Genomic DNA, 16,391 nt, shown 5'->3' with positions numbered 1-16,391 from the left:
ACTAAAATTTCGACACTAGAAACAGGTTAATTAACTTCTTTATGCTGTCGATCACTTCAATGGAAAAGATCAGATGAGATATTAACCCTTTAGTTTGCTTTGACTAGTGATAGAAAATAAGAGTCTCACCATGGATGTTCAAGCTAAGATTTGGGATTTGCCAGGGACCGAAGAACAGGCAATTATATTTCTCCAGGATAAGTTGTAAATTTAAAATTTTCCTAATAAATAAATTTCATCATATTTTGTTTTATTTCATTAGCTTTATCAAAAGTTTGGGCTATATATATGCACATTAGGGAGGTGGGGGTAAAGAATAGTAAGCTATACTATGCTTATTTTACCCCTTTATATGCTATGCTTTACCCCCAGCCCCCCCCCCCTAATTTTCTAATATACAGCCCAAATTTGTTTCTAAACTATTACATATTCATCATATTTTATTCCATTTCATTAGCATTAATCAAACTTCACTTCTCGAGTGTCTATTATATAACCGATAAGTACCCAAAAATATATTGCTTGAAATATTATTGCGCGTCTTCAAGAGGAAACTTTTATCTTGAGAAAAACCAAGGGTTGGCCAGATCATTGTCATCAACTGCAAATACCAAACAAGTCTTAAATTTGATAATACACACCTCATATATGAGGATACTCCCATTCTGTAAATTAAATGAAATAGTCAAGTACGAAATAAAATAGGGGTAAATGACTATATCTTGGGTATTGTGTACACAACTTGTCTAGTTTAGTGCCGAAAATGAATTTGATTTGAAAAATATCCGGTGAAATTTTTAATTCTCATCTTCGTTGAAAACAATCTCGTTGGACCAATTTTGGGCATAGTGCCGGCGTGATTTCACGAATGTATGCCAGCGGGATACAGCCTAAAACTGTATGAATACAGTTACACAGGGTACCTGGACACGAAGGAAGAATATAGAAGGTAAAGAAATGAAATGAATGTAATGTAGGGTAGTAATTCTGGCAGCCCCGAAAGTGCTCCAGATGGCCCCAGCTCAACGCAAATACATTGTCTATGGATCCATTAGACTATTCTTGCCTTCCTAAAATCCCAGGCTTTTTCCTATTTCCCCCATACTTTTTCGTGTGACACCTTTTATTTTTTTGTCCCCATATGTCTTGCCCTCCCCCGCGCAGAAAAAAGAGAAATGAGACAGCAAATCCCTTTCTTCGTGCTTGCCTGATTCTTCCCGCTCGAAGACCCTGAATCTTAAAAATGTTCTTTTTTCAATCTATTTTTGACCCCGTCTCCCCTCAGAAAAAAAGCACCTCGTATCCGATAAAGATCAAGTCTATGTCTACATTTGATACATATACTAAAAACACAAGCTTTTCATATGATATTGAGCAAATAATGTTAAATTAATGGAATTACTAACACATATATTCACCACATTCTTATTGACTATTAATGTATTAAGTCAAAAAACTGTAGTCATTCCCAACGTATTGAAATTAAAAAATAGTCTTCGGAACTCCCAACCCCCCAATACTACCACTAAAAGAAAAGAATATTACCTATTATATGCGCACAAGCCAGAAAAGAAACACAAAATATAAGTAAGCTTAATTAATTTTCTAAATTAACCAAAAATTATTTTTCCAAATTATTCTTGCACTCTGAATTCTCAAAGCTTTTGAAAATTCATTCATTTTACTATTACTGTTCATTATATATTATCTAGGACACTCATCTCCTCTGCATGTTTTGTCCGTAATTTGCTTGTCCATAAATATGCTCTTTCACATATATTTCAACCCATAAACTTTTTTCCTTTTACTTGCTCACAACAGAAAGAAAAGCATTCCTTTAATGGAATGAGTTTAATACCTCTGAAACATGTATTTACCTATTTAGGGTGAATAAATTTTAAACCACAATATATTTTACTTGACCTACTCAAAACAGAAAGGAAAGCCTTCTCTGAAATTGAGCCAGCTTCATTTGCTCTCACGCATGTATAAGATCCTTGATCAGATGCACGAATTGATGCAATAAACAAACTTCCGTCCTCAGTTAGCTGAAGGCGGCTTGAAGGGACAATCAAGGTCTCTGCAACAGAACAAATATGTAATAATCAATATTGCCAAACAACTTCCCAACGTACTGAAAATAAAAAAATAGTTTTCAGCACCCCCAACCCCCCCAATACTACCACTAAAAGCAAAGAATGTTACCTATTATATGCGCACAAGCCAGAAAAGAAACACAAAATATAAGTAAGCTTAATTAATTTTCTAAATTAACCAAAAATTATTTTTCCAAATTATTCTTGCGCTCTGAATTCTCAAACCTTTAGAAAATTCATTCATTTTACTATTACTATTCATTTTATATTATCTAGGACACTCAAATCCTCTGTATATTTTTGTCCGTAATTTGCTTGTCCATAAATATGCTCTTTAACATATATTTCAACCCATAAACTTTTTTCCTTTTACTTGCTCACAACAGAAAGAAAAGCATTCCTTTAATGGAATGAGTTTAATACCTCTGAAACATGTATTTACGTATTTAGGGAGGATAAATTTTAAACCACAATATATTTTACTTGACCTACTCAAAACAGAAAGGAAAGCCTTTTCTGAAATTGAACCAGCCTCATTTGCTCTCACGCATGCATAAGTTCCTTGATCAGAGGCACGAATTGATGCAATAAACAAACTTCCGTCCTCAGTTAGCTGAAGGCAACTTGAAGGGACAATCAAGGTCTCTGCAACAGAACAAATAGATAATAATCAATATTACCAAATAACTTCTCAGACCACACTGCATCATAGTCAAAAACAACAACCCTAGTTTATCAGATATGAACCCTCGTTTTCTCTCTTTTTTAGTGTTTGTTTTTGTTTTGCTTTGTTCATCTATCTTACCATTTTATGTTATTTTCTAGTATGTCTTAACTGTTTAATCTGTTAGTTTTTTCCGATTTTTTCCTGTTGGATCAAGGCTTCCTAATATAAGCCAAAATATTTGGATTTTTATTACCATATGCATATTGTTTTTTCTTAGCCAATGTAGCCAACGTTAGCCAATACATTGCTAGCCAAGGGTTACTTTTTAAAGAGGGGTTTTCAACCCCTATACCCATGAGAGAGCTTTTGGATCATTTCTTTGTACCGTTTATGGCAAAACTCTAATAAGAAGAGCATGAACAGCCTCGTATTTTCTTCCTTCGTTTGTCAGAGTTTTCCATAACTTTCTAATAATCTGCCTCTTTTCTAATTAAACGAACAATGTACCACAAAATCCAGCCTCTAAAAAAGCCAAAAGTACCTGCGTCATTATGAAGTTAAGAAAAAGGTTCATTTAAAGGCAGATTCATACATATTGAGCATTCTAAAATCAAAGTAATTTTTGTGAAAAAGAGCTTTCAAAATTACTGGTATTACATGGAAAATTTTAAAACATTAAACAGGTACACTAAAGGGACAGGACTTCTGTACAAGGCCGTACCAAAGGGGAAGGGGTAGGCCCTGCTTCTGTATAACGCTCCTCCCCTTCTCTCTGAAACTGTCTAGATATTCTTCGACTATTAAATATTATCTTAAATGTTATTTGGTTGCTTAAGGATTTTTTAAAAGTTCATATGGAATTAATGAGAAAAAAAAACACGAGTAAAAAAAAAAAAAAAAAACTTCCATTAAGAAAATGTAAGGGTAGCTTCCCGTGTTATATATGAATCCACAGTGTAAATATATAACAAAAGCGAGAAGTTTCTTCAGAAATGACACACATCAAAGCACTCAGAAACGAAAAATCCGTCTGCGTCAGAGCAATAGATCTTCCATAATCCCATTGCAATGCGCGAAAAATTTGTCATTGTGCATGGGCGAAAGGCGGAATCATGAACAGAGGTTTAGATCGATATGTGTCAAAAATATGTAATAGAGAGTATTTGGAATTTTCCCTACTGTTAATATAACTATATTATGGTATGAACCGTCCGATAGCCAAGCCGATTAAGTAAAAGATTAAAATAAATTTAATCAGCAAGCAGAATTTCGAAACAAAGGAAAAATTATAAACAGATATACACTGTCTCCGTTTCCCATGAAGTGTCTCAATTTTTCGATTATCCAACATTTTTTCGAATTGCCATACAATTTCCCTGTTCGTGTTTTTTTTTTTTTTTTTTTTTTTTGAAAGGTTCTTAAAAACAAATGAGATAGACAAGCTCAAGAAGAAAAAACCTTTTAAAGAATGCAAAGATTACTCTACGTGTTCTATACAAATCGCTCGCAAGCCAAACCGATTAAATCACAAATTAGTATAAATTTAATCAGCAAGAAATGTTTCGCGACAAAGAGAAAATTATACAAACATGCATACTGACTCCATACCCCGCCTAAAGAAATCAAAATCAGACGCTAAATAATGCAAATTTTTATTTTCCTTACTCAGATGTTGCCATAAAATCAGCGTGCGATTTTACTAAGATCTTTATGTTGGTCAGTACGCTTCAAAAGGTGGTATGTTACAAAAGTGGTATAGCTTTCGAATCTGAAGAGCACAATTTCAATATAAAAAATTCGTAATAAATATTCTTGCATTTTCGAAAAGGAAATCTAACAAGTAAAAAAACCTCTTTTTACTCTTATTTCATATTGAAAAAAAGAAAGCAGATTAGATCGAAATTATTTCTTTTAGTGGATTAAGTTACAGAGAACTCTTTTAAGGAAGCAGTATCATTTAGTAGATAAGAAACTGGGAGGTTGAAAAACAAAATAACATCAAAACAAAGCGTCTAGGCAGATATTAATTTATCCAAGGGTACTGAAATCAAGAATCTATAAATACGACACCCCCCCCCCCCAAAAAAACACAGAAACAAAACAGAGACATTATAACGTACTGAGTTCCATTTAGAAGTTGCGTTACAAATTAAAAGTCACAGATCGTATTGTGTTAGCATACTAAACTAACCGTTCAAGGTGACTTTCCCCTGCTCCCAATAATAAATCATTGATTAATAAATTACTTGTAGGTCATCGCAACGCAAAATAAGTAAGTCTTTCTCCGAAGAAGGTCCCCATAATTAAATGGAAACTGGCATGCAAAGGAAACACAAGGTTCAAGGCTAATTATCTTGATAATTCAGTCTAGGGACAAGTACAATTAGGAACTTTGATGTATTTTTAATCATGTCAGATCTTTGGCCAGAAAATTCCCTAGAGGATATGGTAGAAAATAAATCATAATTAATTATAATCATAATTAAATGGAAACTTTGGCATGCAAAGGAAACAAAAGGTTCAAGGCTATCATCTTGATAATTCAGTCTAGGGACAAGTACAATTAGGAACTTTGATGTGTTTTGAACCATGTCAGATCTGTGGCCAAAAACCATGTGGCCAATGAACCATGTCAGATCTGTGGTAGTAGTATACTGACCAGAGAACTCAGTCCTGTACTAGTTAACAATCCTTCCAAGGGAATCAGTCCCTTACTAACAGGGTGGTTGCACAGTTCCATAAGGAGAAAAGCTGGTACTTCAAAGCGCTTGTAAAGCAGTAGTTCGAACGCTTCAAGAACCTAATCTTAATCTACGCGAATTACCTTCGTCAACTGCATAATCCTTCCAGTCCAATTTTACGGATACTAGTTCTGGATGTTGAAGAGTTATCCTGTGCCGTTTCAAACGCCCTACTCCCTCCACAGAGTAAGTTCCACGAATAGAACCACTATTGAATAGACACAAAGAATGACGAAATGCCCGACGCTATCAAACGGTTCGTGATAACGAACTGTAAGTAAGGAGCTACCCGGCTCAATAGTAACCGAAACTCTAAAAAATTGAATTTTGACACCAATAGATACATCAAGAGAATCGGATTTTTATGCTCATTTTTAACACATAAGTTTCATCAAGTTTAGCCCTAACCATCAAAAGTTACGAGCATGAGAACACTTGCCTTATGTTCGATAAAAAAGGGGGAAAGACTCCCTAAAAGTCATAGAATCTTAATGAATATCTCACCATCAGATTCAGCGTATCAGGGAACCCTTCCGTAGAGGTTTCAAACTCCTATCTGCACACATCTGGAATTTTGTATTTTTTGCCAGAAGAAATATCGCGGATGCGTGTTTATTTGTTTTTGTCTTTGTTTTTCCCCCAGGGGTGATGATATCGACCCAGTGGTCCTAGAATGTCGCAAGAGGACTCATTTTAACGGAAATTAAAAGTGCTAGTGCCCTTTTTAAATGACCAAAAAAATTGGAGGGTAATTAGGCCCCATCCCGCACTCATTTTTTCTCAAATTCACCGGATCAAAATATTAAGATAGCGATTTCGTTCAGCACAATCGAAATATCTAATAACTATGCCTTTGAGGACGACTTAATCCCACACAGTCCCCGGGGGAAGGGCTACAAGTTATGAACTTTGCCCATTGTTTACATATAGAGTTTGTTATTGGTAAGCATACAGATATTTTCAGGGGGGATTTTTTCTGGTGAGGGGCGGGATGATTTGGTTACGCTGGAGGATATTTCCATGGAGGAATTTTTCATGGGGAAGATAATTTCTATGAAAGGGGCGCTGGATACCCCAGCACTATTTAAAAAAGGATCAGAAATTAAATTTTAAAAAACAACTTTTTTTAAGGTGAAAGTAGGAGTAACATTAAAACTTAAAACGAACAGAATTTATTACATATATGAGGGGGGTTCAACCCCTCGTCAATACCTTGCTGTTCACGCCAAAGTATTTTTAGTAATTTCAAAAAAGAGCTATTTATTCTAATTAAACCGCCTTTGTGATTCAGGGATCATTCTTAAAGAACTGGACCAAAATTCGAAACTTTAGAGTAAAGAGCGAGGTATTTACAAGGGGAAGAACCCCCTCATATTACGTAAATGAGGAAGTTCACCCCCTCGTCAATAGCTCGCTCTTTATGATAAAGTTCGAATTTTGTAAAATAATGGGCGATATAAGGAATACTTTTTTTGTGTTATTTTCCGGCCAATCTTAGCATTTAATTTGATCTTAAGCAGCTTCATAACTATAATTTTTATGTGATAATACACCAAAGATATTGTATGTGTTCAGCTTATAGTTGTTATTAAATGATTAAAAAACAACTGAAAGTAAGGAATAACAATAAAACTTAAAACGAACATAAATGATCGCGTATATCATTTAAAGATCTTTTCTTTCATTCATTTCTGTCATTTGGGAATTGCTGAACTTGTGACTCTCCTTTTCATAAAAATAGCTTTGACCTCTTTGGCCGTTTTGTTACTATGCCTTACAAAATTTGTTACGCAAATATCGCTAATTTAAGTTACGTGTGAGAATCTTTCCGAGGCGAAATTTCTCGTGGGTGAAAGGAATTTTCCATGGATGGGGAGCTGGATTTCCCGACAATATTTCAAAAACGATCAGCAATTATATAAAAACTATTTTTTCAACTGAATTTAAGATGCAACAATAAAATTTAAAACGAACAGAAAATATTACGTATATGAGATGGGTTGCCTCTCCTCAGTACCTCGCTCTTACGCTAAAGTTTCTTTTTTAACTTTTAAAAGAGGCTATTATTCTAATTAAATAACCTTTGTGATTCAGGAGCCATTCTTAAACACCTGAAACAAAAATCTAACTTAGGTTATTAAATAATAACCTACGTTAATAACCTAACTTAGGTATTATTAGTTAGAAAAAAGTAAGGTTAATATAAAAAATTTCATTTAACAAATTCAAAACCTGCATTAATTCAAACACGTTCAGAAGTTAAATAAAGAAAACAAGTTTTTTTTAACTTAAAGTAAGGAGCGACATTAAAACTCAAAACAAACAGAAATCATTCTGTATATGAAAGGGGCTGTCCCTTCCTCAACGCCCCGCTCTTTACGCTAAAGTTTGACTCTTTGTCACAAATATACTTTTCAACACAATAAATTCTTTAGCGTTAAGAGCGGGGCGTTGAGGAGGGGATAGCCCCTTTCATATACAGAACAATTTCTGTTTGTTTTAAGTTTTAATTGTCACTCCTTACTTTCAGTTAAAAAAAAACTGTTTTTTAATTATTTAATATAGCAGAAGACTAAAGGATAAGAACTACAAAGTCTCTGAGATGTGAAAAAAACAATTCTGGTCTTCACAAAACTTCGCAAGAACTGGACTTCACATGAACTTTTTAGCGGGCCCAATAGATAGGGCTAGATCGCATTAAAGGCCAAGAAAGATATGAGAAAGCTTTGTCGTCAAGATGAAATGTTTTTGTCAAGAACCGTATATTATTCAACTAATTGCGCTTTGATTAACACAGTATCACAAAAGACACCCCTGTACATTTTACGAGATGGGTGAAAATTGAGTGAGTAACAGATAATTCGAGTGGGTTTCAATCTCCGTGGTGAGAAGTAATAATTAATATCTTTTGGCACCTTGTTGGGCTTTTGGACGCGATCATATCTTTGTGGGATGGGAAAGCACCCCTAAATGCTTTTCGTCAAGACATATAGTGTAATCAAGGACGAAATGTTCCCCTTATGGCCAGTGTGAATGGTACTTAGACTATACACTTTGAGATAAAATTCAGTAGGTTTAGGCACCCAAACCCTTGGCTTCGGCGTGGTTTTATATCGCGCACTCTTCACTTACAATTTTGAAAATCTTATAAGGTTAGCATATCTCTCCTTCAAAACATTCAAATCACGAAGGAGTCGCTGCAGTAGCCTCCAAAATCGCATTCATATGATAGATTAAAACTATTGTTGCAATGTTCTAGCCGTGTAGTGTTATAGATTTATTAAATAAAAAAAAAAATAATTTTTTAGCTGAAAGTAAGGAGCGACATTAAAACATAAAACGAACAGAAATTACTCCGTATATAAAATGGGTTGTCCCCCTGCAATCCCTCGCTCTTTACGCTAAAGCTTTTAATTGTTTTAAAAAGTAGAATTGTGGCAAAGAGTCAAACATCTCAGGTTGATGGGTAAGACTAAACTTGATGAAACTTATATATTTAAAATCAGCATTAAAATGCGATTCTTTTGATGTAGCTATTGATATTAAAATTCAATTTTTTAGAGTTTTGGTTACTATTGAGCCGGGTCGCTCCTTACTACAGTTCGTTACCACGAACTGTTTGATTAGAACAGACATCTCTCTCAAAATCTATACAGGCCATGGCAGCTAAATAACGATTTCGTAACAAGCTTCCCAGTCCCTGCCCAGGAAGTTAATAAGACTGGAAGCTAACGATTTCGTAACGGCACTTATGCCGTATCTCTCCTCTCTTGACATCTATTATATCATATTAAATAAAAAAAACAAGTTTTTGTAACGGAAAGTAAGGAGCGAAATCAAAACGAACAGAAATTACTCCGTATATGAAAGGGGCTTTCCCTCCTCAACGCCTCGCTCTTTACGCTAAAGTTTAACCCTTTCTCTTAACTCGACGTTTTAAAACAGTAAGAAACTTTAGCGTAAAGAGCGGGGCGTTAAGGAGTAAAAGCCCCTTTCATATACGGAGTAATTTCTGTTCGTTTTAAGTTTAATGTCGCTCCTTACTTTCCGTTACAAAAACTTGCTTTGTATTTAATTTCTGGACGTTTTGAATTAATGCATGTTTTGATCTTGGCTCTGCGCACATAAATAATTATAACGAAATTTGCATATTAATTAATTGCAATTAATCGGAAGATTTTGAGAAAAAAGCGAAGGAGGAGGCCTAGTTGCCCTCTAAGTTTTTATTACTTAAAAAAGTAACTAGAACTTTTAATTTTTTACAAACGTTTTCATTGGTAAAAAATACACGTAACTTACGAATTAACTTACGTAACGAGCTTCTATATTCGTATGTTTTTATTGTGTATGAGGGGGTTAAACCATCGTCGATACCTCGCACTTTAAATTAAAGCTTAGATTGTGTCCCAATACCTTAAGAATGACCTCTGAATCACAAAGGCCGTAGAATAAATAGTTGAAATTACTAAAAATACTTCAGCGTAAAGAGTGAGGTATAACGAGGAGGTAAACCCCTCATATGCGTAATAATTTTTGTTCGTTTTAAATTTTAATGCTGCTCCTTACTTTCATTAGAAAAAAAACTATTCATATTTATTTTTTCATTGTTTTTTCAAATAAAGCTAGAAAATCCTGCTTTATTTTTTACGAACGTTTTCATTGGTAAAAAATATACGTAACTTACGAATTAACTTACGTAACAAACTTCTATATCATTCTCCCCCATGAGAAGTCTCTCCATGGAAATATCCTCCCATGTAACCCCCCTCAACTCCCCCCTAAACCGAAAACATCCCCCTGAAAACGTCTGTACACTTCCCAGTAACCATTACTATATGTGGACACAAGTCAAAGTTTTCAACTTGCAGCCCCTCCCACAGGGACTGCGGGGGAGTAAGTCGTCCCTAAAGACATAGTTATTAGGTTTTTCGACTATGTTGAATAAAATGGCTATCTCAGAATTTTGATCTGGTGAATTTGGGAAAAAATGAGCCAACGATGAGTAAAAGTCATAATCTAAATAAAGACAAAAATAAATCTTCAACGCTGAAAGCAAACAAAGCGAATTCTCCTTTCTTTCTTCTTTTTATTCGAGGAAAAGAAATGCATATCAACATCACAGAGCATGATTAAAATGACCCCGAAGAAAATGTTCAGTAGAAATTGAACACAATCGGGTTTTGTTTTCAATATTGCCAGGTCAAACACTACATGAGTATTTCAAAATGACAGCTCAGAAATAGAGCTAATAGAGCCAATTTACCGGGTCGTTAGCATTTTCTGGATTGAACTTCATTTGATAAAAAAAAAAATCGTATAAAAAAGTCAATCTCTCGGGCTATAGCCAACCTCCTACCCCAATGTGAGATTACCATAAATACTGCACCTGCTACGAGCATGTCTTGACGAATTGACGAAGTCAATGAATTGACGAGTCAATTCTAGTCGAAAATACATTTTTACGTGTTTACGAGGAAGTGGTGTGTCTAGGAAGGGCGAGGGGGTAGATTAAGGGATAAATTTGCCCCCAGGAGCAGTATTAACGGTGCGTCATTAAAATATATTTCATGGATGATGAAGTATGTCTTTACAACTTACGCTCTTAACGGAAAAGGGGTGAAAAAAAAAGTGACATTGTCTCCAGGAACTGGAAAATCCACCTTATTGGTAATACGTGGGAGGCTATTTCCATGGAGTAACTTCTCATAGGGAAGAGAATTTCAATGAAGGGGGCATAGGATTTTCTAGCATTATTTGAAAAAATAATAAAAAAATAATTATGAATAGGTTTTTTACTGAAATTAAGGAGCAGCATTACAACTTAAAACGAACAAAAACAATTACGCATATGAGGGGTTTACCTCCTCTTAATACCTCACTCTTTACGGTAAAGAATTTTTAGTAATTTCAACTATTTATTCTACGGCCTTTGTGATTCAGAGGTCCTTCTTAAGGAATTGGGACACAATTTAAGCTTTAGTGTGAAGAGCGAGGTTTCGACGAGGGGTAAACCCCCTCATATACGCAATAAAAATATACGAATATAGAAGTTAGTTACGTAAGTTAATTCGTAAGTTACGTATATTTTTTACCAATGAAAAGGTTCGTAAAAAATTAAAAGTTCTAGTTCTCTTTTTAAGTAGTCGAAAATTGGAGGGCAACTAGGCCCCCTCCCTCTCTCCTTTTTCTCAAAATCCTCCAACTGATTGCAATTAATCAATATGCAAATTTCGCTTTAATTATTTATGTGCGGAGAGCCAAGATCAAAACTTACATTAATTCAAAAATATCCAGAAATTAAATAAAAAAACAAGTTTTTTTGAATGAAAGTAAGGAGCAACATTAAAACTTAAGACGAACAGAAATTACTCCGTATATGAAAGGAGCTTTTCCATACAACCCAATAAAACACATTGCAAAGAAGTTTTTCGAATAGTCCACCAATTTAAAATAGAAATTCATGCAATAAAGAGCGGTCATGTTCTTTTTCAGGTAAAGAAAGCATTCACTAATTGAGTTTTTCAAACACCAATGTGATTCAATTTCCAAACACCAATGTGATCCAATGTGTTTTCTATTTCCACACAAAAATGTACTTAAAAGCAAAATTGCGATAAAAAAAATTAGGTTCTCCAAATGCCCTCTCCCAACCCAAAATAAAAATTCCGAAATCTACCAGAAATTTACCGTCCTTAAATTTACGAACACTAGCATGAGTGGAAACTGCTATTTTTACTTAATTTTTTTTTTTTGAGAAGGCGGCTGTATCCTTTCTCAGACACGGAAATTATTTGACAATTGAGTCTTTCAGAAGACAATCTTACAAACTCAACTTGATACTTAAAAAAAATAATTGAAGGCTTAATACAATCACAAAAGTGATCCTTAAAATAGAAGTGTCTATGATTCGCTTCTTTTTTTCTTTTTTTTCTTTTTTTTTTAGAGCCAACTTGACTAGATCCGTTAAAAATTGTACTTAATAACATACTCCATATGATTCCTCCCCTTATGTACCAAAGGCATTAAAATAAAATACTTCTTGGCTCCTGGACCCATTTACACCTAAAACTGCATTTTTAAGATTATCTTTTAATAGTTACAAAATTATAAAGTCTTTAGGGCATCAGAACATTTTTCTAAAAATATTTTGAAAATGAATAAGTAAGAATTAGATAAAATTTTGCAGCACTTTTAGAACCGTAAAAATCCAACGTCAACAATTTGCTGATTTCCAAAAAGGAAGCTAAAAAGCTACCTTCAAAGGAAAGCTACATTCTCTTAGGCTGTTTAGCACTGTCTTTCTTCACATTTTTCTTCACTCATTTCTTACTCACTTTTTTTTATCTTTTTATTTTAACTTTGTACCGTCTGCCCACTAAGGCCAGCATAACCGCATGTGGAGAACCTTTTTTATAAGAAATTAAATAAAAAAACAAGTTTTTTCAAATGAAAGTAAGGAGCGACATTAAAACTTAAAACGAACAGAAATTACTCCGTATATGAAAGGGGCTTTTCCTTCTCAACTCCTAAAAGTTTAGCGTAAAGAGCGGGGCGTTGAGAAGGAAAATCCCCTTTCATATACGGAGTAATTTCTGTTCGTTTTAAGTTTTAATGTCGCTCCTTACTTTCATTTAAATAATTTTTTTTTTCAATTTAATTCCTGAACGTTTTTGAATCAATGCATGTTTTGATTCTGGCTCTCCGCAGAGGAATAATTAAAACGAAATTTTATATTTTTTTTCTTTTTGGCTAAATGCCTTTCTCATAATTTTGGGAAAAAAAGTTACTTCGAGAAAAAAAAAGTAATTTGATGTAATAATCGACAGGTTTCAACCTTTTTTGTGTGGTTTCAACAGAAAAAAAGGTAAATTTTCCAAATGTTATATACTTAAAAATAGTTCCTCAGAAAAAAAAAATTGATAAAGATAACCGATAAACTTTTTAGCATTACAATTCAGGTAGTCGGTAGCAGTCCTGCAGACTGCAAACGTTGATTTCGGTTAAAGCAGTTACTGCAGCAGTATGCTGATTGATGAAGATCAGGGTTTTAACCTTCAATCAAGTCAGCAATTCAAAAATTGTTAAGAATAATTGTGAAGGAATTACCATCAATAAATACACTAACTGTTAATATAACTTTTTATACATTGAAGTTGTACAAACGGTTTATTGTAAATTATTTCTTGGTTTTGTCTTAAAATAAATTCGAAAAAAGTCTCTAGTTACGCTGTATTGTGCAAAATTTTTTATTATTAACAAATTGTACAATACAATTCAAAAATATCAGTTAAGAGAGAATTTCCTAATCTATTGCTTTCAATTTTGACCATTTGATATGTTCCCGAAGGGCTCTTTTTCAATAAGTCAGCGCGAATAGGTGAATGCTTGATGACTTAACATTCCTTTATTAACTAAAAACATTTAACGATGTATTAGTAATTCGAAACGTCTCAGAATTTGATGAAACAATTGACAGGTTACAAGTTTTTTGTGTGGTTTCAACAGAAAAAGGGTAAATTTTGAAAATGATGCATGCTAAAAAATTGTTTTTCTGTAGGTATTGGTTTAGAAAAAAAACTTTGATGACGATAGCCGATAAACTATTACACATGTATTTAAAAATACTGTATATCTCAATTACTTTCACTGCTTCCAGTTTTCCGTACAATTTTCTAGAAAATGGATAGTCTGAAAGCGTTATTACCACACAAGGCAAACATTCGGAGATGAGATTAAAATTCAGATTAGACGGTTTTTTGCAATTGCTTGTAGTTGTATGCCACATAAGTTGCCCTTTTCTGTCATATCAGAAGTCAGTTGAGGAGAACTAGACATAGAGAAATATTTACCTATAGAATCACACGAAATATTTTTTGGGATGTAGTAAATTTTATGCCGTGGTAATGCTTTTTAAAGACCCTGAATAGTAGCATTATTTTTACTAGACAAGGAAACCCTGAATATACCCATTTGACAAAAAATATGTCCAGTTCACAGCACTGGGTTCAAATATCGAACCATTTTCGAAGCCCCAAGTAAAAAAAAATACTGTCGTTAAACAGTTCCAATGTAAAAGCTCTTCAAAAACTGGTAATTCATCTCAAATGCTTAATGTTTTATTTTATTTTAGTCAATGCTTAAAAAAAAACAATTAATTCGTGGAACTAGATCCCTGTGCAGCTCAACTGTATTTGACTGAACCCTCGTGCAACTAAATACCCCTTTAACTGAGCCCCATGAAACCCAGCCCAAGTGCAGCTCAGCCCCATTAAACTGAACCCTCATCTGACAACTCAATCAAGTTAAAATAAGCCTTTGTTCCACTGAACCCCCATTTAAATACACCCTCTCTTGACTTAATCCTTATCTAACTCACAAATATTTAAATTAAACCGTTTTTCAATGAACTCAACCCAAGGTATAAGAATATGTTTGAACTAATACTGATTGTGTTGCGAGAGTAACACTTTGGTTTTGCTGTGTTTTTTTTTTATCTTTTTTTTCCTTGCACCCTGATTTCAGCTTTTTCCTAGAAAGTGGTAAGGGTCCAACCTCTGCGGTTTTTACGAAAAGTGTTCACTTTTGGCCGCATTGATGAATATGACTTTGCATTTTGGAAAGTCTCGTAGAGCTCTTGTCTGAAGTCAAAAAGGATGGTTTTTGCTAGTCCTTGAGCCCGAGCGTTTAGTGTGTGAAGTGACTTGGAGTTTTATAACCTGTGTCAGACAGAACTAACTGAAGTTATGCAGTCAAGTTTTCGTTTCATCAAACCATGTTTCTGCTTTCGAGTGGAAGGCTCCGTTCTAACAGGCAAGCAGGCAGGCACCAGTTTTAAATCGAAGATGGAATAAAATTTATAAGTGTTAAATATATGCGGCAGTTACCCGGTCCCACAGCGAATGTCTCTTCTTTGAGTGATAAATAGAGATATTTACAGAAAAAAAAGTGGGGACCGATAGTGCTGCCATCTGTCGTTTCTACCCATTTCTGTTCGTGATTTCAACTGAGGTTATCATTCTGTTTTTCGCCCTTGGGATTGCGATAGAGAAATGATATCAGATGTGCCGCTTATACTTCAAAAGTTCTCTCATTGCTAAAGAAATTAGAGTTTATCCTTTGCTCCTCAAAGTGATGACGTTGGAAATTCGACTTACGGCAAAAAAGTCAACTAAAAAAAATTCTATCAACTTTTGAACTAAGATAGATAGAATCTTTTTTTGACGACGGTCGTTAGCGCTTGATGAGCTGATCAAAGTATATGTCATCCATTTTTGGTAGAAAACTCCTTCATGACATATACCAGTTTGAAAGTTAAAAGGGGTTGACAACTTCAGTCGTAAGGTACACACTGAAACCAAAAATAGGCTAATACCAATTAGGAGACATGTGTGGGAGTTTTAAGAAACAGTCAGATGTTAGCATATAATTATCTTCGGCAATGAGGGGTTCGCAAGTTTTGCTAGTTGCTGCACCTGTTATTTGTTTCCGGTGTATTCGATGGTAAGACCAATTTGGTTCCAGTGGTAAGACATGTAGAGGAATTGTAAGTAATAATCGGCTGTTAGGCTACAATCATCTTCTGCGATGAGGGGTTTGCAATTTTGCGAGTTGGTGTATCATAGTATTTATTTTAGATCCTTACAGATGAACAACTTCAGCGTTTAATCGAAGCAAGGAAACAAAACCAAAGTGTTGCTCTCGCAACACTTCACTCAGAAAGCCGAACAAAGTTTGCCGCAACACCTCACATTGGTCACGTAGCGTAGATCTAGTTTGAAGCTAAGAATATGCTTCTTGTTTCTTTGGGGTTTCTAACTTATATTTTTAATGTGCATGTAGGAAAGATGGAGTGTTGTTAAATTTGGGTCTCTAAAATTTGGATATCGT

The 16,391-nt window shown here is 34.4% G+C and overlaps 1 protein-coding gene across 1 annotated transcript in view; it reads right to left on the bottom strand.

Annotated features, from left to right (window-relative positions):
- Positions 1-16,391, bottom strand: part of LOC136042275 (protein sidekick-like) — a gene marked incomplete at its 3' end in the record, with an annotated part of 118,354 nt that overhangs the window by 65,826 nt on the left and 36,137 nt on the right. The window contains 4 exon segments of the mRNA XM_065727228.1: positions 1,928-2,080; positions 2,589-2,741; positions 5,588-5,712; positions 13,456-13,556. Coding sequence (XP_065583300.1) covers positions 1,928-2,080; positions 2,589-2,741; positions 5,588-5,712; positions 13,456-13,556 — 532 coding nt within the window.

Source organism: Artemia franciscana, unplaced genomic scaffold (genome assembly GCF_032884065.1).
Source record: "Artemia franciscana unplaced genomic scaffold, ASM3288406v1 Scaffold_1006, whole genome shotgun sequence".
Lineage (NCBI taxonomy): Eukaryota > Metazoa > Arthropoda > Branchiopoda > Anostraca > Artemiidae > Artemia > Artemia franciscana.
This window is presented reverse-complemented; position numbering and strand designations above follow the sequence as displayed.